This window comes from Orcinus orca, chromosome 2 (assembly GCF_937001465.1).
Source record: "Orcinus orca chromosome 2, mOrcOrc1.1, whole genome shotgun sequence".
Taxonomy (NCBI): Eukaryota; Metazoa; Chordata; class Mammalia; order Artiodactyla; family Delphinidae; genus Orcinus; species Orcinus orca.
The window spans coordinates 24,014,802-24,038,300 of NC_064560.1; the positions used below are offsets into that span (position 1 = coordinate 24,014,802).

The 23,499-nt window shown below is 41.9% G+C and overlaps 1 protein-coding gene across 2 annotated transcripts in view; it reads left to right on the forward strand.

Annotated features, from left to right (window-relative positions):
- ITIH5 (inter-alpha-trypsin inhibitor heavy chain 5) overlaps positions 1–23,499 on the forward strand; it is a 74,217-nt gene that overhangs the window by 34,700 nt on the left and 16,018 nt on the right. For both annotated transcript variants that reach the window (XM_004281699.3, XM_049705629.1), the window contains 2 exons: positions 1,891–2,060; positions 5,649–5,765. In XM_004281699.3, coding sequence (XP_004281747.1) covers positions 1,891–2,060; positions 5,649–5,765 — 287 coding nt within the window. The remainder of the gene's footprint in view (positions 1–1,890; positions 2,061–5,648; positions 5,766–23,499) is intronic.

Below are 23,499 nucleotides of genomic sequence, written 5' to 3' on the forward strand. Positions count from 1 at the left end.
AACCCGTGTCTCCTGCATCGGCAGGCGGACTCTCAACCACTGCGCCACCAGGGAAGCCCAAGAAGTTTATTCTTAAACACAAATTACCATGGACAAATTATGCCTCATTTCCTTTTTTGTTTTGCTAATTAGGGATGGAAAATTGCTGGTCAGCTTACTCCATGGTACAACTTGAATAGATTTAAAAAGAGAATCAGATGCTATGCAGCAGTTTTAATCCGGGCTTTGATTCAGTATCTGGATTAAAAAGTCCACATACTGATGTTTACGAATTCCTCATTTTGTTTTCATATTCTTCATGATGCATGCAGATCTCAAAACTTTGGGTTACTGTTGTTCGGTATATAGACATGGTGTATCGATTTACAAAGGTGGTAGTCCACGAAATAATTCTCTGTAGTGTGTCCTACGGAAGGAATGAAGGTTAGGAGTGAAACGAGATGCTCTTTGTCATCACTAATTTTTCTTAAATCACATAAAATTCATTTATCCTCTTTCTGGAATTCAATTTATATCCTAAGTTTCATGCTGGGGAAAGCTTTGGGAAATTTTTTCTTTAAAGAGTCATAAGTTTTCTGGACAAACAGTATGTTAGGGCAACCAAATGACTGATGGAGGAAAAGTGTTCCTTACTGAAGAATTCCATATGGAAGGAATGATAGAATTCGAAAGCAGCCTTCCGCGACTCTAATGAAATAGTGAACAGGCAGACATCATCAGTGATTGATAAAACTATTAAGGGAAAGACTGATGAGGAACTTTATCGTGGGTGATCAGAACCCACCATGAATCTTACTGCAACTAAAAGTAGCCAACTAGATATTGTGTACTTTCTGATGTGATAAAGTAGTAGGGACTCAGCATCACCAAGAAGTGTTCTTGTCCATGGCACTGAAGCTGAGTGTAGCCTGTCTCTAGCGCTACCCACCAGAACGCAGGAACTACAGGGGACTGAGCTGTGATTCTCAATCTTAACTGAGCATTAGACCCCCACGGGGAATTTAAACATCTTGATGCCTCAGCTGTGTCGCAGACCAATTAAATGAGCTCTTGGCCCGGGCATTGGTATGTTTTCTACTCCCCCAGATGCTACATTCAACCCAAAATTGGGGACCAGGGCTTCAGAAGAGCAAGTTGAAGGACAGGACAAGTAAACAATCACAAAATACAGAATGTAAGAAACTCCATAGGACAAATAACCAGTGTTTTACAACACTTATGTGTAGCATTAGAAAAAAGGTGAAGAGGGGGGACACTAGTGGATTAAAAGAGATTTAAGAAACATAAACCAAATGTGATGTGGGGACTTTGTTATGATCCTGATTCAAACAAAGCAACTTCCAAGATAGGTTCTAGAGACTCAGGAAAATTTAAATACAAACTGAGTATAGGTTGATAATTAAGCACTGAGCATTAATTTTGTTACTTGTGCCAGTGGTTTTGTGGTTACACTAAAAGTGTTCTTGTAGTTAGAGATATATACTGAAGTATTCATGGATAAAGTATGAGGGCTCAGATTTGTTTTAAAATTCTAGGAAACAATTGTGAGAGGATACATAAAAACAGATGCAAAAGATTGGTAAAAGGTTGATAATTGTTAAAGTCAGGTGATGGGTACATGGGAGTTCATTTTACTGTTCTGTCTACTTTTGCGTATTTTAAAAATTCTTATAAGAAAAGATTTAAAAGGAGGCATAGAAGTGAAATATATGCTAACATACCTGGTGCATTGTGATATGTTATCTGTACAAAGTTTTGGGAGTTCATATGAAACATAAACCTGCACTAAAATAAAGTCTAACCCTTTGTGTCCATGCAAAATAGATCTTGTTTCTTTTCAGAAAAAATTTATGTATTCAGTTATTAATTATCTTTGTATCTTGCTTACAGATGATTCTGGGCCACCTCCTTCTACAGTTATCAACCAAAACGAAACTTTTGCCAAAGTCGTTTTTAAACCTACTGTGGTCCAACAAGCCAAGATTGCCCAGAATGGCATTTTGGGAGATTTCATCATTAGATATGATGTTAATAGGGAACAGAGCATTGGGGACATCCAGGTAATGGGTTCGTTGTTGCTGTTTCATGTTAGTTGCTTGATACTCTTAGTTACACCCAGAACTAGGGATTTCAATACTCACCTATGGGAGAGAGAACTTCCAGTTCTTAGGAAATCTGTTTTAACCCCAAATATGTCTCCAAGAAGACCAGCAGTGTTCCCTTGTTGGAGGCTGTGGTTATCTGTTTCCTGCGTCAGTAATCTGGAGGCAAAGGAAACCTATAATCTAATTTTCCCTGCGGTGTTTTAGATGAAGTTAGAACTTAGTTCGTCTTTAATTTTAATTTAGAGAGACTGGCCCATGGCTCCTTTTTCTTAGGTTATGTTGCTCCAAAGACAGGGTGGGAATATCAAAATGTATTAATGTGCATCCAGGATGTAAGCAGTCTTTATGTCTTAACATGAAAGGTGGTTAGGAAAAACCAGATAATGAAGGGAGCAGGATTCTCAAGTGACAAGAGTCAAGAAGGGATGGATAATTTAAATTGATTTAGTCAGTGTAGTCGATATACTTTTAAGGAATGACTTTATACAGATTAAATTAGCAATTAGTCAAAGATGTCACAAAGAAAGAAAACTACAGACCAATATCACTGATGAACATAGATGCAAAAATCCTCAACAGAATACTAGCAAACAGAATCCAACAACACATTAAAAGGATCATACGGGCTTCCCTGGTGGTGCAGTGGTTGAGAGTCCACCTGCCGATGCAGGGGACACGGGTTCGTGCCTCGGTCTGGGAAGATCCCACATGCCACGGAGCGGCTGGGCCCGTGGGCCATGGCCACTGGGCCTGTGCTCCCGGAGCCTATGCTCTGCAACGGGAGAGGCCAAGACAGTGAGAGGCCCGCGTACTGCAAAATAAATAAATAAATAAAATAAAAGGATCGTACACCATGATCAAGTGGGGTTTATCCCAGGAATGCAAGGATTCTTCAATATACGCAAATCAATCAATGTGATACACCATGTTAACAAATTGAAGGAGAAAAACCATATGGTCATTCAATAGATGCAGAGAAAGCTTTCAACAAAATTCAACACCCATTTGTGATAAAAACTCTCCAGAAAATGGGTATAGAGGGAACTTACCTCAACATAATAAACGCCATATATGACAAACCCACAGCCAACATTGTTCTCAATGGTGAAAAACTGAAACCATTTCCTCTAAGATCAGGAACAAGACAAGGTTGTCCACTCTCACCACTATTATTCAACATAGTTTTGGAAGTTTTAGCCACAGCAATCAGAGAAGAAAAAGAAATAAAAGGAATCCAAATTGGAAAAGAAGTAAAGCTGTAACTGTTTGCAGATGGCATGATACTATACATAGAGAATCTTAAAGATGCTTCCAGAAAACTACTAGAGCTAATCCATGAATTTGGTCAAGTAGCAGGATACAAAATTAATGCACAGAAATCTCTTGCATTCCTATACACTAATGATGAAAAATCTGAAAGTGAAATTAAGGAAACACTCCCATTTACCAGTGGAACAAAAAGAATAAAATACCTAGGAATAAACCTACCTAAAGAGACAAAAGACCTGTATGCAGAAAACTATAAGACACTGATGAAACAAATTAAAGATGATACAAACAGATGGAGAGCTATACCATGTTCTTGGATGGGAAGAACCAACATTGTGAAAATGACTATACTACCCAAAGCAATCTGCAGATACAATGCAATCCCTATCAAACTACCAATGCCATTTTTCACAGAACTAGAACAAAAAATTTCACAATTTGTATGGAAACACAAAAGACCCCGAATAGCCAACGCAATCTTGAGAAAGAAAAACAGAGCTGGAGGAATCAGGCTCCCTGACTTCAGACTATACTACAAAGCTACAGTAATCAAGACAGTATGGTACTGGCACAAAAACAGAAGTATAGATCAATGGAACAGGATAGAAGACCCAGAGATAAACCCACACACATATGGTCACCTTATCTTTGATAAAGGAGGCAAGAATATACAATAGAGAAAAGACAGCGTATTTAATAAGTGGTACTGGGAAAACTGGACAGCTACATGTAAAAGAATGAAATTAGAACACTCCCTAACACCATACACAAAAATAAACTCAAAATGGATTAAAGACCTAAATGTAAGGCCAGACACTATAAAACTCTTAGAGGAAAACATACACAGAACACTCTATGACGTAAATCACAGCAAGATCCTTTTTGACCCACCTCCTAGAAAAATGGAAATAAAAACAATAATAAACAAATGGGACCTAATGAAACTTAAAAGCTTTTGCACAGCAAAGGAAACCATAAACAAGACCAAAAGACAACCCTCAGAATGGGAGAAAATATTTGCAAATGAAGTAACTGACAAAGGATTAATCTTCAAAATTTACAAGCAGCTCATGCAGCTCAATATCAAAAAAACAAACAACCCAATCCAATAATGGACAGAAGACCTAAATAGACATTTCTCCAAAGAAGATATACAGATTGCCAACAAACACATGAAAGGATGCTCAACATCACTAATCATTAGAGAAATGCAAATCAAAACTACAGTGAGGTATCACCCCACACCAGTCTGAATGGCCATCATCAAAAAACCTACAAACAACAAATGCTGGAGAGGGTGTAGAGAAAAGTGAACCCTCTTGCACTGTTGCTTGGAATGTAAATTGATACAGCCACTATGTAGAACGGTATGTAGGTTCCTTAAAAAACTAACAGTAGAACTATCATAAGACCCAGCAATCCCACTACTGGGTATATACCCTGAGAAAATGATAATTCATAGAGAGTCATGTACCACAATGTTCATTGCAGCTCTATTTACAATAACCAGGACATGGAAGCAACCTAAGTGTCCATCAACAGATGAATGGATAAAGAAGATGTGGCACATATATACAATGGAATATTACTCATCCATAAAAAGAAACAAAATTGAGTTATTTGTTGTGAGGTGGATGGACCTAGAGTCTGTCATACAGAGTGAAGTCAGAAAGAGAAAAATACCATATGTTAACACATATATATGGAATCTAAAAAAAAAAAAAATAAGGTTCTGAAGAACCTAGGGACAGGACAGGAATAAAGACACAGACGTAGAGAATGGACTTGAGGACACGGGGAGTGGGAAGGGTAAGCTGGGACGAAGTGAGAGAGTGGCATGGACGTATATACACTACCAAATGTAAAATAGATAGCTAGTGGGCAGCAGCCACATAGCACAGGGAGATCAGCTCAGTGCTCTGTGACCACCTAGAGGGGTGGGATAGGGAGGGTGGGAGGGAGAAATGAGAGGGAGGAGATATGGGGATAAATGTGTATGTATAGCTGATTCACTTTGTTATAAAGCAGAAACACACCATTGTAAAGCAATTATACTCCCATAAAGATGTTTAAATAAATAAATTAATTCATTAATTTGCAATTAGTTGGAGGAATCAGACCATGGATACTTTTGCTCTGGGTATGGAATCTGGCCCTAGACTCTGTTTCATGCTACCTTTGACTTTTATTAGAGATCCCATAGACTATCCATTTTGGTTTGTTTTCCTACCTAATCTGGGTACTACCATTTTTACATTCTTTTCCCTCCACCAGGTTCTAAATGGCTATTTTGTGCACTACTTTGCTCCCAAAGACCTTCCTCCGTTACCCAAGAATGTGGTGTTTGTGCTTGACAGCAGTGCCTCCATGGTGGGAACCAAACTGCGGCAGGTGAGTGAGTGCTTCCTGCCCGTTTTTTCCTCTCTCACATTTGCCTGGGACAGTGATGTTCTCAGTGAATAGAATTCAACTGATGACAAATGTCTGCTTTACCATTCAGCTGTTCCTGCCTGTGGGGAACCTTCCTGAACTGATTCAGTTAAGCCATGGACATAAATTTTCATTTCAGGCTGGGGGTTTTAGGAGAGCAGAGGGCTGTAGAAACACCTTGAAATAAAGGGGACTGGCAGGGTAGATAATGTGAATGAGACGGGAATTCGACGAGAAGGCCACTCAACAGCACCATTGTTGATGGAATAATTCCTTTCAGTAGTGATGTCCTTTAAGAACAACGGAATAAAATCATTGGCAGCCCCCTTGGCCTGTAGTTAGAACCAAGGACTTGGATCTCAGTAATTCAGGACTAATATTCTCACAGTATTTAGGATGAATCTTAGAATTCCAGGGATGGGGGGACATTAAGGGGACCTGTAGTCTGTGCTGAAAAATTAAATTATCCCCAAAATACAACTATTTACATTTTTTCACAAACCATAGGAAAAGGCTATTCCTAATCCTACTCTCGTATCATAAGTATCAGAAATTTGCATTTATAGTATATTTCCAACTCACATAGTGGAAAAACAGAACTTTTTCTGTACTGGTTGCCAGACCAACGAATATCTCTACATTCAACAAAGAATTAGGTCTCTTAGGTTTCTTTCTTAATTCATTATCTGTTTTTATCAATTAATGATAAATATGTGGTCTAATGAGTAAAATAGTATCTGAAACCTCTTAGGAACCCTCTGTCCCCCCTGTTTCCACCCCTAGGTTTCCCTCCACATAGAATTGAACCTGATCTTAGCTGATAAATTATTGCAAACATTTTCTGTTATTACTTTGTAGTTACTTTCACCATTTATATTTTTAAAAAGATGCAGTATTATATGTATATATATAGACCTCACCATGCGGCTTGTGGGATCTTAGTTCCCCAACCAGGGACTGAACCCAGGTCCCTGGCATTGGAAGTGTGGCATCCTAACCAGTGGACTGCCAGGGAATTCCCAGTATAATATATTGCTCTTTTCTCCATGATGTCTGATTTCCCCCCACCCAAAAATAGTGAAAAATATATTCCAAAATGTGATACAAGGATTTTTTTTAACTCTTTTCTTTTGGAGGATAGCCAAATATAATTTTTAACTTGTATAAGGGGAAGATAACCTCTCCTGTAAGCTAGATTTTCCTGGTTCTTCTGCATCACATTCTTGTACAGTCAGCCTGCTGACTCCTTCCTCTCTAATACTTTTTCTTCATTCAGCATCTCTGACCTTCCATCTGGGATTCCTTTTTTTTTTTTTTTCTTTTTTTGCACCTGAAGAACATTCACTGGTATCTTTTTAATGGTGGGTCTGCTGGTACAGACTTCTCAGTTTTTGCTTGTCTGAAATGATTTATTTCCCTCTCCCTCTTTAAGGATATTATTACTGGGGATGTCAGTTCTAGGTTGGCAGTGATTTTCTTTCAGCCCATTGAAGGTATATTCCATTGTCGCCTGGGTTCCATTGTTGCTGTTGAAAAGTCCATTATAATTTAAACTGTCTTTCCTCTAAAGGTAATCTTTTATGGTCAACTGTCTTTAAGATTTTCCTCTTCATCTTTAGTTCTCTGTAGTTTTAAAATAATGGTTCTAGGTGTGTATTTCTTCTTATTTTTTTCTCCCTGAAGTTCCTAAGGCTTCATGAATTTGGGGATTCATGGGAAAGGTGTCAGCTGTCATCCATGAAATTGCTTCGACTCACTTTTCCTCCTGGGATTCCCATGTTAGATTTTTTTTCTCCATATTCTCTGTGTTTCCCATGATGTCTTCTGTATATTCCAAATTTTGCCTTTCCATGCTTCATTCCAACCCGTCTTCCAGTTCACAGATTCTCCCTTCAGGTCTGATCTGCTGTTAAACTCACCCATTGAGTTATTTCAGGTATTGTGTTTTTTAGTTCTAGAATTTCCATTTAATTCTTTTTCAGATTTGCTCTCTCACTTTTTAGAATGTTATGTACTAAGTTTTTAATATTTTTTTTATTTTCTCAAGCACAGTACACATAGCAATTTAAAGTCCATATCTGATAATTACAAACTCTAGAGCCACTTAAGAGCTGTTTTGATTGTCACTCATCTTTTCTCCAGTGTGACTGGTTATCTTCCATTGTGTGACGGACATTATATTGAAAATGTTTTGTAGAAATAGTTTCAGGCCTAGGATCAGGATCTATTCCTCTAGAGAGTTTTGAGTTATTTCTATCAGGTTCCTGGGGGAATAACAAACTGGGTTCATTTTAGTCCATTTTCAGGGCTTGAGATTTTTATGGGCAGACCAGATGGCTCAGAGCTGGATTGCAGTCCTTTCAAAAACTGGTTTATTTCTATCCTTGGAGGTCTCTGGACGTCAGCTCTTGGATGCTTAAGCTAAAAAGTGATCCCAGATGCTGAGCCCACCTCTTTAAATTTTCATCTTCTCCCAGATATTTTTCTCACTATTTTATTAACTCTTTGATACTTTCAAGATTTAAAAATATATACATTTTGTTTAACTTTTCAGTTGTTCTTAGTGGGAAGGTTGAGTACGAATTGCATGTAGGTTTTACTTATGGGCATCATTTTCCAAAGTTTTATTCACATATCAGTGAAGCATTCTTTTGTTGTGGTTGATTATTTATTGATGTTTCAGAGGCCTTATAACCTTTCCATATTTACTAAGTACTCTGTAAAGTTCCTTGCTTTATGTACTCCAGGTTCTTAAATGCCATTTGTTTGCTAAGTTGTTTTTGTGCCTTTGGTGGATAATATCAATAGATGTTGACAGAAGGATAATCATGGCTTCTTTTGGGACCACTGTTGGCCACAGAAGACAGTGTTAATTAGGCCTTGTGTATGATCCAGTATAATAATTCCCGTTTGGAATTCCAGTCAGTTAACAGCTGCAGAGTAGGTGCCATGTGCTACATTTCCCTGTGTATCTCATTAAATTCCTATGCACCTATTGCACTTCAGATTTTCTGGGTTTTTTTTTCTCTTTTCTTTAAGACAAGAAGCTTCGTGAGGGCAGGGTTTGGGTTTCCTCTATAGAAAACAGCATTTGATGAAGATATTGATGATTAAAGTTGCTGCAACCAATCTGAATTCAGTAAATATTTTATATTTTGATATTTTTACTCACCATCATATTATAAATTATCCAATGGTTTTAAATATTCTTTCAAAACCTGATTTTAATGGCCACAGAGCAGCACTATTCCACAGAAACCTCTGTGAGAATGGGGATGTTTGGTACCACTGCTATCCAGTATGGTAGCCCCTTGTCACATGTGGCTATTGAGCACTTGAGCAACTGAGGAGCTGAATATTTAATTTTATTTAATTTTAGTACATTTAACTTTAAATACCGCATGTGGCTGATGGTTACCATTATTGGACAGTGCAGCTAAACAATATTTACTCCACCACCACGAGAGACTTTGAAATTATTTCCATTTTTTGCTAATATAAGCAGCATCGGAATGACTGTCTTCAGTAGAAATCCGTGGCTGTATGCCTGATCATTTTCTTTAGTTACATTTTTTAGAAGTAGGGCAAGGAACACCAACCCATTTGTGGTTTTTAATTCATATTGCAAAAACATTTTTCCAGAAAGACTGTACCAATTTATAACATTTAAACCTGTTACCAGACTAAGAATTCTAAATAAATTAAGCAGTTAAAAGTAATCAATGAACCACATGCCAAAATATGTAAGAAAATATAGGTGCACATTTAACTACTTTTGAAGTAAGGAAAGACTTTCTAAACTTAAAAGCAATGAAAGTAATTACAAAGGAAGAAGATCAATAACTTCAGCTATATAAAAATTTCAAACTTCTGTTTTAAATAAAAAGGGAACAAAAGACTGGGGAAAACTTTGCAGCAAAAAGAGGTTTATCTTTAATATATAAAGTGCTATATGAGGAGGAAAGGAGTTTATCTTTAATATGTAAAGAGCTACTCCAGATCAATGAAATTAATTCTGTATAAGAAAATGGGCAAAGGATGTGAAACAATTTACAGAGAATAAGAAGATTCAATAAGATTATGAAAAAGAGTCAATTGTACTAGTAACTAAAGAAATGCAAGTTTAAAGAAATACGATTTTCATCTTCATAATGTAAATTACTTATAATGACAGTTTCTATTGTATGCATATGTAGAACTCAACAAAATTATAATATTTAAATGATTTCCTAATAAATATTAAGAAACACCCAAATGGTAAAATGCATGATCAGTTCTACTGCATGGTCACAAGAAGGCCATTCATCACCCAAAGGCTACAGCAGCTTGAAAGCCTCTCACATCTTCAGGAACCTGAGTCACTTCAGGATTTAACCTCAAGCCCAGTCCATTCCAGCGCACATGGGTCTTCTCCCACTTCTTATGGGAGAACTATCAATAACCCTCTTACCAAATAACCCCCAGAAAGATAAATCCGGCCCCAAGTTGTGCAGACAAAATCAATGAACTGAACCAGGGGCTCCTAGACTTACCTTTAATGGTAACATAATTCAGGTGCTTCTTAAAAATGGAGCATGAAGCATTTTCAATATGCTAAGGCAATTACATGAATTATTTAATTAATGACTATTTAATCTTTATAACGATTTGGTTGTCATCCCCATTTTACTGATGGAGAAACTGAGGCTTTGCAAAGGTAGATAACACAGCTAGTAAATGGCAGGGCCAGGCTTCAAAGTCAGGTCTGACCCTGAAGGCCATAAATCAAACCAAGATGCTGTGAGGTCTCAGTGAAAGTAACGGGGTGATGAGACAGCCTTCCCATGTGAAGTGACAGATGTGCAGATGGCAACACGGTCAATGCCTTTACATTTCAAGACTCAGTTGAGAAGGCTGCATCTAGAGGGAGGGATTTCCTTACCAAGTGCAGTGTAATGATAGATGTCACTCTGTTATTCTCCCCTCTTCCTTCATTCCTGGATAGGGAATCCCATTCCTTGCAAGGCACTGAACGTCTAGCATGCACTCTGCTGCCTTCTGAGCCGCAGTGTGGCTGCTTTCCAGGAGAACCACCCTAGAGCAGCCAAACACATGTCAGAAGCCTCCAGGCAATTTCTAAAGCCCGTGGCTGCCTTGAGTGGTTTTGAAAACCACTGACTGTTTTAGCAGCTCTCATCTCCTTGAAGGCCACAGCCCTGAGTGAACAGCTTACTCTACTCTTTGTAGAGTCTGGTACACAGTATTGTGTCCCCTGGTGAAGAGGGAGATTACCCCCAAACACAGGGCTTTGGTGATATGTCAGCAGGCTTGGCAACATCAGCCATGTGTCTCGGGTCCACTCTTGTGCTGTGAAGAATCATGCATTCACTCTCATCCTGGATGTTCTTGGCTCCCGCATCTTTGAAGGGCCCGAGATATTTCACTGTATTTATCACAATGTTGGGCATATAGTTGGTATTGAGTAAGTACTTAAACAATTGATCTATAAGGAATTGTAAAGGTCATTTCACCTTAAAATGTATTCTTAGTCAAGGGTCTGTCAGTACCTGGGGAGCACCCCAAACTGTGTGCATTTGGCATTTTCTTGTTCTGGTCCTCACATCCTGGTAGGAATGTGAGCCTGGATGCTGGGACTTAACCAGCCTGGGGGCAGCTTCAGCGTCTCCTGCAGCTGCTGGCTCAGGGCTCAGCTCCGTTTTCTCTCCACCTGCTCTTGCTGAAAAATATATTGAGATGGCTCTGGTGTTGGGTCAGGCAAGATTTCTGCCTCCCAGCTTGAGTTTGTGAAACTTCTTAGTGAGACGGGGATCTGAAGAGGAACAAAAACCGTGAGTGGGTTAGACCTTTTTTACTCTGTCTGGTTACCTGCTTAAGGGATTGGCACAAGCAAACATAACGTGGGAACACTGAGGATAGTAGGTGTCTATTAAATACAGTCTTCTTTGACAAGGGTCTGCATGTTCTTCTCTTTCTTTCCCCTAAGCTATATAATTGGATCTACTACTTTTGCCTTCATATGAAGGAGCTTGGCTAAGGGACCCGCTTTGGCGACCAAGCAGTGGCTAACACATGAGTTAACAGATGTCTTTCATGTCATAACTTTCTGCAGACTTGCTCCATTCTCTGCCAATCCTAGACTCCCATGTGGCTTTGGGAGGTTGTCTTCCTTTCTCCGTTTAATGTAGTCAACAGTTTTCGAGGGCAAAGAACAAGCGCAGAGGTGCTTATCTGTAATTGCCAAACTAAAATGAGGGGAAGTGTGAGCTTGTGAATCGGAGAACTCGCATCTGAATTTCATTCGTGCTTCCTTCACTGGCTTACTTCATGCCCCAGAACCTCACTTTCTTCTTCTCTGTGCAAAATTGGGCTTCCATGTGCTATTTGGACATTCTGTGTGTAACCTTATAGGCAAATGGTCTGTAAGCTCCATGGGTTTGGGAACCATCTTGGTTTTGATCATTAGAGTACACAGTCCCAGCTCCTAGCACGGTACCTGGCATGTAGCAGGGTAGTGATTTTTGCTGAAAAACCCACCAGAGCATAAATTATTAAATGTAACTGGCATTTTTAAAGGTAGTAGCTACAGCCCCTGAGTGACCAGCAGGTACCCAGCACACTAAGGGTTTTCCATACATTTGTTCATTTCATCTTCCAGCAATCCATCGAGATAGACACGGTTATCCCTATTTTGTAGATGAGAAGGTGAGGGACAGGAAGGTGATGTCAGTGCACTGAAATATACAAAGTTATATGTAGAAAAGTTTGGAGTCAAGCCCGGTCTACCCCACCCTGAAGCTCTTCCCCATAACATTCTTCACTGTATCATGAGGGTGGAACTTCAGGCCAGCACTCAGGCTTTCAGGCTCTACCTGTTCTTTTTCTTTTCCTGTTTTTTTTTTCCTTTCTTTTTTTTAATTGAAGTATAGTTGATGTACAATGTTGTATTAGTTTCAGGTACAGCAAAGTGATTCAGATATAGATATTCTTTTTAAGATTCTTTTCCCTTATAACAGCAGTCCCCAACCTTTTTGGCACCAGGGACTGGTTTTGTGGAAGACAGTTTTTTCATGGACCAGGTGGGGCGGGTATGGTTCAGGGGGTAACGCGAGCCATGGGGAGCGGCAGATGAAGCTTCGCTTGCTCGCCTGCCGGCACTCACCTCCTGCTGTGCGGCCTGGCTCTTAACAGGAGACTCCCCACCCTATAAGGCAGGGGTTGGGGACCCCTGCCTTATAGGTTATTACAAAATATTGAGTATGGTTCCCTGTGCTAGACAGTAGGTGTCTGTTGGTTGTCTATTTTATATACAATACCTATTCTTACGCCAAGTGAGGAGATCACTTGAACGCTGCCCATCTCAGGTGAGTGCACAGAGGTCACCTGCCCTGAGAGACTTCCCCCAGCAGCGTGCTGCTGTGAGAAATGAATGGAGCTGCTGCTCTGATACACAGAATTAACTGTTAGTGTTTCCTTATTTAGCTTTAAGCCTACCTGGGGCGTGTGCAGGGATGCAGGCCGCTTTCCCTCGTATGATTTGGGTTGGACAGGCTGAGCATGAGGATGGAGACCACAGAGATGCAGAGTGAGGAATCTCTGGGTACCATGAGGTCCAGTGGTGTCTGCTGGTACATTCCTTTTAGCCGTTCTCTTCAAGAGCATGTGGATCTGCCGCAGTGAGAATGCTGGAAAGACGTTAAGATGTGGAGAGAGTACCTTTGAAGTGGTGGGGATCGAAGGAGGGCAGTCTGAGTTCCGCTGAGCAGCCCGGAAGAATGCTGGACAGGGCCAGCCCGGCCCAGAAGGACCTCGGGGAGGTGATCTGGTTGGAGGAGAGAGCTCCCTGCACACGTGAAGGAGCTCAGAAAGGAGGGATGCAGGCGTACAAAGGAGATCACGTCTAAGAAATTTGGAGTCTCCAGAGGTTGGCACCGTGCACCTGTCATGCAAATAAAAAATGGACACTGTAAGGTTTGGGCCCTCCTGCCTCACTTTTTCAGGCTGCAGGCCTTGTGGTAAGCCTCTGAAAGCATGACTCCAGTTAATAACACAATGTCCAGTTTCCCTCTTTCCAGTTTTCTAGGACAGGGGTCAGCAAACGTTTTCTAAAAATAACAGACCAGTGAATATCTTAAGCTTTACAGGCTGGATGGACTCTGTCGTAATGACTGAACTCTGCCGTTGTAGCGCAAAGGCAGCTGTTGCAACGTGCAAAGAAATGGGCTTGTCGTCTTCCCATAAAATTGTACTTATTCAAAAGAAGTAGCAGCCTGGATTCGGCCCCCAGGCTGTGGTTGGCTGACCCCTGGTCTAGAGTGGCGGCTAATTGGTGTTGTCTAGCAATACTGTTTCAGTTGATGGCGTTTATCCTCATCTCCTGAGATGCCTTTGTCCAGACAGTGCCACTAACAGATGCATGTCTCAGAAATACATTGCAGAACAGAGGTCTGGGACTCAGGGCCGTGAACAGAAGGCAGTGGGGGAAACTGGTGTCTTTGGGCTCAGACTCAGAATATGAGGAAATAAATGATGGGCAGAGGGCAAAATGTTTTTACCCCGGGCCACCAATGAAAACTTGAATTTTTTTGTCTCAAAAAAAAAAACTTGCTCTTCAACAAAGATCATATAGATAATTTTAAATAAGTAGGAGGCACCCATTTAAAAAGTTTGCTGAGGCAGTTAAGACTGAGCTAAATGAGGTCATGTCTAAAAAGTTTTGAGGATCTCTGAATGAAGGTACTATGTGGCTATCGTAGGAAGGAAACATGAACAGTACAGAGCTTTGAGTACTCTTGTATTATCTGTCCAGAGTGCGGGCCTTGTGGTCAGCATCTGAAAGCATGGTCTTTGTATAACCCAAAGCCTAGCTTCCCCTTCCTGGCATCCTGACCTTGCACTTACGTCTTTCCAGTGGGGATTTCGATCAGCAGACCTTCTCTGTAAGGGGCTAGATAGGGAACTTATGCTACAAGTAACAACGAGATAAATGCTATAAGTCAAAGAGGATTAAATGAGGTAACAAATGTGGAATGATTATCAGAGTGTCAGAAAGCATTGTTATTCCTGGATTGCATCCGCTTGGTTGGCTGATGGAAAGGGGGTACAATTCCTAAGACCTGCCCAGGTCTGACATCACAGCCACCTCGTTCTCTTGCTTAGGACCCCACTCTCCCTCAGGATGGCATCTTGGCTTTGACTCCAGACTTCAGATTCTCCAAGAATGAAATACATGTGGATTATGTGCTATGGGAGAGGTACGAGGCATGGGGGTACAAAGATAAATAAGACAGAGCCTTTTCTCCCAAGAGGTCCGGAGAAGAAAAGTCATGTAGAAAATTGTATGCAAAGTGCTCCCTGTGATAGAGGTACATGTAGGGTCCAGTCACGGCACGATGGAGGTGCTGATCACCTTTTTTGAGGGGTGGAGTAGGGGCTAATGAATGCTTCCCAGGGGAGGGGATAGTTGAGTCTTTCAGAAGTTAATTCAGGGATGGGATAAGAAGGGAGAGGGAGAGAGAGATAACGTGCAAAAACATGGAGGCGAGAGGAAGAGTATATATAAGAAAAGCACCAGAGGAAGACAAACACTGTATGATACCACTTACACGTGGAATCTGAAAAATACAACAGACTAGTGAACATGGCAGAAAAGAAGCAGACTCAGGTAGAGAACAAACTAGAGGTTACCAGTGGGGAAAGGGAAAGGGGGCGGGGCAAGATAGGGAGGGGTAGGGGAGTAAGAGGTACAAGCTATTAGGTATAAAATAAGCTAAAAGGTTGTATTGTGTAACACAAATATAGCCAATAATTTATAATAACTATAAATGGAGTATAACCTTTAAAAATTGTGAATCACTTTATCGTACACCTGTAGTAGATATATTATACATCAAGTATACTTCAATTAAAAAAAAAAAGGAAAAGCATCCTGTTTAAGTCACTTTAATGAAAGACCTTAGAATTCTGCTGGGGAAAAGAAATATAGATAATCAGGTGTTAATCAAATCCAACATGCCATGTATTCTAGATAGTGGAAAGAATTTGGTGGAAAGGAAAGGGCTTGAGGTACTTGACAAAAGATTAATGATGGAGGTGACCTAGGAGCTAGTCCTTGAAGGTGGCAGGAAAGGACGGAGTGAATTCTTGGTTGGGGAAAAACATGAAGAAAGCTATGAGACGAGAGTGAATAAGTTATAGCCATAAGTTTGTGGTAATATTTTGGATTAGATAACTTGAAAACCATTCTGATTGGAGAGGCAGGGATATTGTCACAAGTCCTCAGGTGCACAGCTGAGCAAACAGAGGACACCGCAGATTCTCAGCATGGAAGGGGCACCAAGGGGCAGAGTGGTGACAGACACAGGGACACCGCCACTGTCCCAGCCTGCTGGAGGGTGACTCCACTTGCTCGATTTCCTTGTGTGTACGATCCTCATGTGCTGATGTGCTGTGTATACTTCTCTCATAACTGTTCCACTGTTTCTCACTGACTGTGGCTTTTTCACAGCCTCCCCACATCCTTTTGTTATATTCTTGATGTTCGCCAGGGCACATTTCTGGGTATTTAAAGCGAGTAGCCTAGGTGGACCTATGCCAGGGACACAGAAGTCATAAGAACTCATACCTAAGGGAAAGTTGGATGGGTCAAGGGGTGGTCAGAGAGTCAAACACCGCAAAAATCTGTAGACTGAAGCGGGTAGGGCTCTAGCATCCAAGCATGCAGTTGGGCAATATAAACTTCAGAATCTAGACCTGGCCCTGGGGACCAAGAACTCAGTCCTCTTAGTCAGTAGGTGTGTCAGAACGTGGGTGAAGGACTCCATTTACAAAGATCTGTAAACTTAGGTGAACTTTTCTGGGTTAGCATCCTCTTATCTACTTCCTGCTTGAGCAGGAAGCCATACCTGTGAATGAACACCTGGAGCCTATGACCACCTGGATAGAAGTGGTGAGGTTATATTCTTGGCCAGAGTAAGAGGGATGGCATCAGCCATGTGAGCAAATCGTGATAACTACTAACCTTCCATGTGAAGAGAAGTGAAAAAGATTATCTCTTTTGAGCCTTGAGTTATTTCTACATCAAGCACGGGAAATAGATGTGCTTACTACATCATAAAGAATCAAAGAAATGTTATTGGCAAAGAGCTTTTTAGAAAAATGTACCATGACATTGTTAGGTAAATACCTGATACATTTGTCAAAGCAAAGTCAAAACATTAGGTGATAGATTGTAACATTATCCAGAGCATTCATATGAGAGTTTGCTTCTCAAGTTAGAATAATGTTATCCAAACACAAAGACTCATGAAATATAGTTATGTTTATATTGCAAAAGATGCTCTAATATCTAGACCTATTCAGACTTTTTTTATTCAGCCAGAATTTAGTTAACAACTATTCTCTTTTAGAACCAGTCCTGAAGTAATACTGGAATTTAGATCTGAACTTTTACTAGAACAGTGCTTTTCTCTTGCTATGGAGGAACAACCATTTAACATTTTTACACAGATTGGGTAATCAGAACCAGAGTTATAACATAATTTAGCACAGTATTGCATTGAAAGAGCATTTGAAATTAGAATTCAAACAGTAAATGAAATTACAATAGCTTAAAATAATGTATTTTTAAATATGGGAGCCTTATGATTTTGCTTAATTTTGAAAATATGCTCTTCGTAATAGTACAGACAACGTAGAGACCAAAGAAATAGTTTTCTCCATTTACTCCTAGGTGAAATTTCAAGTTAATATTTAGCACTTACTAAACTGTTTTAAAATATTGGAAAATCTGATGACTTCTATCCCCAATTTTCCAATTATATAAAGAAGGCTTCTGAGTTTCTGCTGTTTCTCTAAAAGGAACACTTTGGCCAGGAGAAAAATAGTTTTAGTTTCTTTCAACAAGATTCCTCATATTGGACAGAGACACACTTTGATGGTTTATGTTCGTTTTATTACAGCTTAAAGTTTTTATTTTTAATACAAATTATATAATGTGTTCCATTTCAGGAGCTATTTACGGCAGAGAGGAGACAGGAGGGCACCAGGCTTTGTGTTATCACTGTTTTCCTTTATGGGTTTACATAACCTCTTGGACTATGCCTATACTGTCATCAGTGGGGTAACATTTTTAATATTTCAGGTTCTTCTCTGAAACCAATCTGTTGCTAGATTCTTTGGAAAGTGTAACAATGATATAGACACAAATATATTATGGAGAAATGGTCTTTCTCACTCAATTTATTGCCTTGCTCCTAAAATTGGGATTTTTTTTAAAAAACCCGATTACTTGGTGGGTCAGTCTCGATACAATTTCGGAAAACTTCCCTTCAGATCATTGAAAGACCTGTAGCATGTCCATGTAAGGTTGTGCTGCCTTTTGCAGAATCCGTGTGAAATGCCATGGTCTTGGAATACTGCCACTGAAGCATAATTGCCACCCAGGGACTGGCGGCATCCAGCTGGCTTGTCGTGGCTGCTCTGGTCTTAGCCGTGACCTTGACTCCAGGGTGACGTGGGCTGTATGCCTGCGGAGGGCACAGAGAGAGGCCGGGATGGTGGGCATCTCCGTCCTCCTCAGTGCCGGCTTAGACAGGTGGTTTGAGGGTGCAGGGAGCACCTAATGTTGCAAACTTTGATGGGATAACAGACTGTTTTTTATTTCTGTCTGTCCTTCCATTGGAAGGACTCCATTGCCAGTCGTGGGCACAGAGGGGTCCCCCTGCTGGCAACAGGAGGGACTGCAGCTCACAGGAGGATGAGCTGCACACGCTTCCCTCTGGTCCCCACCCGTGTCCCTTATCTCCACCCACCTGGGAAGGGAGAAGGCCCACCTGTGCCCAGTTCCTATTTGGTGTATTCCACTCCCCAATATTACCGCTCAGAAACTTAGGGCTGTTTGCAGGGTATGTATCTGCTGATCATGATTCTCTTTCATGGCTCAAGCAAGACTTTTAGAAGGTCTTAGATTTCTTTTGTTTTCGATGAGAAAAATCATAGATGCTTTTCTCTCGGGTTCATCCAGAAGGAGTGTGTGGACCCAGGAAAGAGAAGAGGTCAGCTCCCCGGTAAACATTTTAGAACAAGGCAAGTGATAGGACTGCTTCGGAGCACAGCAAGTCCGTTCTGCTGAAAAGCATGGCGTGGCTAGTATCTAGGACCCTTGAACTTGGATTTCCTCTCTGATGTCACAACCCAGGGTCTGTGGTACAGAAGCCTTTTGTGTCAGAGTTAGTTGCTGGTGAGTGTGGTTTGGCGGGGACACAGAAGTGTCTGAGAAAACTGCATCAGCGGGTACCCCGATGGAGTGGGCAGGCAGCTGGGTTTTCCATGGGCTCCACTGATGGGTCAGCCTGAGGGCGTGACTGCACGATGCTTGTCTCCTGGGGGATGTCTAAGAGTTGTTCACGACACAGTGGTCAGCACAGGGGGTGCTCCCCCCCCCGCCCCGAGGCTGTGCCGAGAGCCTCCAGCTGCTCAGGCTTAGTTTTGCAGGGAGGGGGAAGGAAGGGCCATCCCTTGTCTGTAGGATGGCTTGATGCAGGGCCCAGAGCCCGCAGGACAGAGCTGCCCGCAGACACTCCCTTCCCCGGGAGCAGCCCTCGTGAAGGGCAGCATGAGAGAAGGGTGAAAAGGGGGCTGTACCTCCCGGGCCCCAGCCCTGCGCCTTTCCACAGACACCATCAGGGAAGCGTACAGAGTTCTGCTTCCTGAAGACCCACTGGAGCAAGAGGGACCGTCACCAACCATGTTGAATGAATAGAGAATCTGAAATCGAGAGCTCGTCTTTATTTATTCACATGCGCCTGAAAGAATTTAAATGGACAGAGATGAAAAGGCTTATGAATAATAAACCAAAGGTAGCACTGAAATTAACCTCTAAGACAGTTTTCAAAGGAAATACTTCTTTCCCCTCCTTTCCACCCGAGGAAAGTACCTATAAGAAGAAGGATTCCGGGCTTCCCTGGTGGCTCAGTGGTTAAGAATCCATCTGCCAGTGCAGGGGACACGGGTTCGAGCCCTGGTCCCGGAAGATCCCACATGCCCCCGCGCCTAGAGCCCGTGCTCCACCACAAGAGAAGCCACCGCAGTGAGAAGCCCGCACACTGCAACAAAGAGTAGCCCCCGCTCGCCGCAACTCACAGCAACGAAGACCCAACACAGCCAAAAATAAAAAATACATAAGTAAATTTAGAAAAAAAAGGAAGAAGGATTCCTCACCATGGAATAGTTTCAGGCAGGGACTCATCCCTGTTCTCTGAGATTCTACGTGGCTCAGATTAAAAGGAATCTTGTCTAAATGCTCCTTCCAGGCCAAGGTGCTTCTTTACTATCTGAATAAGAAGAAGTTTTTCCTCTATTCGTTGTATCTGTGTGCCTTTTGTATCTTTCTTCAGTCCAAACACAACCTGGGATGTCAGAAGGAGCCCTTCTCATTACATGTACAGACTGGTCTTTGCAGGTTGCCCTCTGGGACCCACAGGGAGTGGATCTGATCCATTGGTGCCTTCAGGGTAGCTCAGGCCTTCAAAGCAGCTTGGATTGTACATTCTCTGCCCTTCTGGGCTTTCTCTGATCTTTCTGGAATGCGCTTACCCTGTTTTCTGGGCTGTACTCTTGGAAAAAGTCTGACCAGGTTTCTGTTCATCTTCAGCGTATAAACGCAGGGTGCAGAAGTATAGCTGAAGCCCCCTCACGTTTACTCTTCTATCTGGACCCTTACCTTCCTCCTGCCTGTTCAGCCTTCTACAGAACACAGAGCTCCCCAGGCCACCCGCCGTCTAAGGAGACGGTCGGAGCTCGGAAAGGGTTAACGGATGGCGGTGGCTCCAGGCACCTTCTGCCCAGGTCTCTTGGACGAGGCCTTGGAGACCAAAGGTTCTAAGGCAATTGGAAATAGAGCCACTGGGAGCCCACGGGTCTGCCTGCCTTGGTGCACATGAGGATAAGTTACAGCTGTGGCCTTACAAGGTCATAAGAAACCCGTCGTTGCTGAGCTCAGGGGAGGAGGGTGGAGAGGCTCGAAGGACTATTCCTAACGCAGAGCATCCATCACGATGGGGAAAAAATCATCAAAGGAGCCGGGCCAGCCCCGCTCGAGGGCTTTCGCGCTCTATTTAAGGAACCTGAGGATGCCAGTAGCTAAACAAACGGCAGGTCCAGCCTGCACCCTGGGGTGCTCAGCCAGCTCTGCGCCCCAGCAGCGGGAACATTTCCAAGTGCCTGCCTTAGTGTCGGGCTCCAAACTGTGTCGTCTCAGGGATGGCCACCGCTTGCTGTGGTCCCACCTGTCACCTCCCAGCTGTGGACCTTCAGACTTCCCAGAGGTCTAGACTCTTGGACTGAGAATGACGCCGAGCCCATCTTTGCTCATGCTGGGGTTTTGTTGGCTCTGAGTGGAAGGAAGGATGAGGGGTCAAGGTGAGGCATGCTTCCAGGAATTCCGTCAGCATCAGTGCTCAGGGCACTCCACCCACATCTGTTTATTGTCATGATCTGATCTATTTATTTTTGCTTTAATGCTATCCATCATTCAGCTCTTGTTTCCTGCATATCATCCTTCTCAGTGTTCCCTGTCTTAGCTTCTCAAGGATGGGGGCTGTGCCTCTCTTACTTCCTTTGTATTCACGTCATAGAATTCCCTCTCTCTCTCCTCCTTTCTGTCTCAATTACTCATTCAACAGATATTTACTGACATACTGACAGCCCACAATGCGCCAACTGTTGTATTGGGTGAGGAGGAGCAAGGGGACAGCTGTTTTGTGGAGTCTAGCGTGACAGATGGACAGTTCATTCACCATTCGCTTTTCTCTGGAAAAATGTATCAAGACTCTGCCGTGTGGCCAGGCGCAGCCGGGTATGACACAGGAGTGATGGAACAGAGAAAGCTCCCGCTCTCGGAGGCGTGGAGCTGAGTTGGACAGTCAAGTAAATGCACAGATATGTAATGACATGCTCGCTATCGACGCTGTGAAGGCAGAGAAGCAGGGTGCCGGGCTTGAGAGGACAGAGAAACGAGTGAGCCCAGAACTAAAGGATGCGGAGGGGCCAGCGGTCATGCAGACTGTAGGGAAGAGCATTCCAGACACAGGGAACAGCAGGTGAAGAGGTCCTGAGGTGGGAAAGGGCTTGAGGAAATAATGATAATGCAGTATGATAAGTGCAGAATAGATGTGTGTGCTGAGAGAGGATCTCAGAGAATGGGGCCATTAATTTTTTGTCATTTAATCTTTTCCCGCCAGCTGTATTGAGATACAGTTGATATTCAGCACTGTGTATGTTTAGGTGTACAGCATAATGGTTTCACTTATTGTGAAATGATTACCACAATAGGTTTAGTGAACATCCCTCATTTCATATAGATCAAAAATGCTTGTTTTTCCTTGTGATGATAACTCTTCAGATTTTCTCTCATAACAGCTTTTAAATATACCACACAGCAGTGTTAACTGTAGTCGTCACGTTGTACATTACATCCCCAGGACTTATTTATCTCGTAACTGGAAGTCTGGACCTTTTGACCACCTTTATCCAATTCCCTCAGCCCTCACCTGGTGCCTCTGGTAACCACAAGTCTGATGGCTTTTTCTATGAGTTTGGGTTTTGTTCTGTTTTTAGATTCCATGTGTAAGTGATATCATATAGTATTTCTTTGTCTTTATCTGTCAGGGCCACACAGGTAGTAAGTGATGGATCCAGGGTGAACCCCAGCCCTCCTGCCCTTACAGTGAAGTGCTCTTCACCCCTGTGAAGGGTGGCAGAGGTCATGGCAATGACATGGCAATGACATTACATGGCAGTTATGTAATGAGCATCCCCTACCTCATACCTCATATGCCACATCTCTTTCAATGTCTAGCAATAATGCTATTTAGAGAAGGCAGTGCTTGCTCACAATATCGAGTTGATTGTTTTAGAAACTCTTGTCCAGGCTCCTGGAGCTTTTCTTTTTTCTATTTTTATTGGTGTATAGTTGATTTACAGTGTTGTGTTAGTTTTAGGTGTACAGCAAAGTGAATCAGTTATACATACACATATATCTATTCTTTTTCAGATTCTTTTCCCATATAGGTTATTACAGAGTATTGAGTAGACTTCCCTGTGCTATACAGTAGGTCCTTATTAGTTATCTGTTTTATATATAGTAGTGTGTATTTGTTAATCCCAATCTCCTAATTTATCACTTCCCCCCTTTTCCCCTTGGTAACCATGAGTTTGTTTTCTACATCTGTAACTATTTCTGTTTTGTAGGTAAGTTCATTTGTACCCTTTTTGTAGATTCCGCATATAAGCAATATCACATGATAGCTGTCTGACTTACTTCACTCGGTATGAGTCCATCCATGTTGCTGCAAATGACATCATTTCATTCTTTTTTATGGCCGAGTAATATTCTATTGTATATATGTACCGCACCTTCTTTTTCCATTCCTCTGTTGATGGACATTTAGGTTGCTTCTATGTCTTTGTTATTGTAAATTGCACTGCAGTGAACATTGGGGTGTGTGTATCTTTTCGAATTATGGTTTTCTCCAGATAATATGCCTGGGAGTGGGATTGCAGGATCACATGGTAACTCTATTTTTAGTTTTTTAAGGAACCTCCGTACTGTTCTCCATAGTGCTTGTACCAATTTACATTCCTACCAACAGTGTAAGAGGGTTCCCTTTTGTCCATACCCTCTCCAGCATTTATTGTT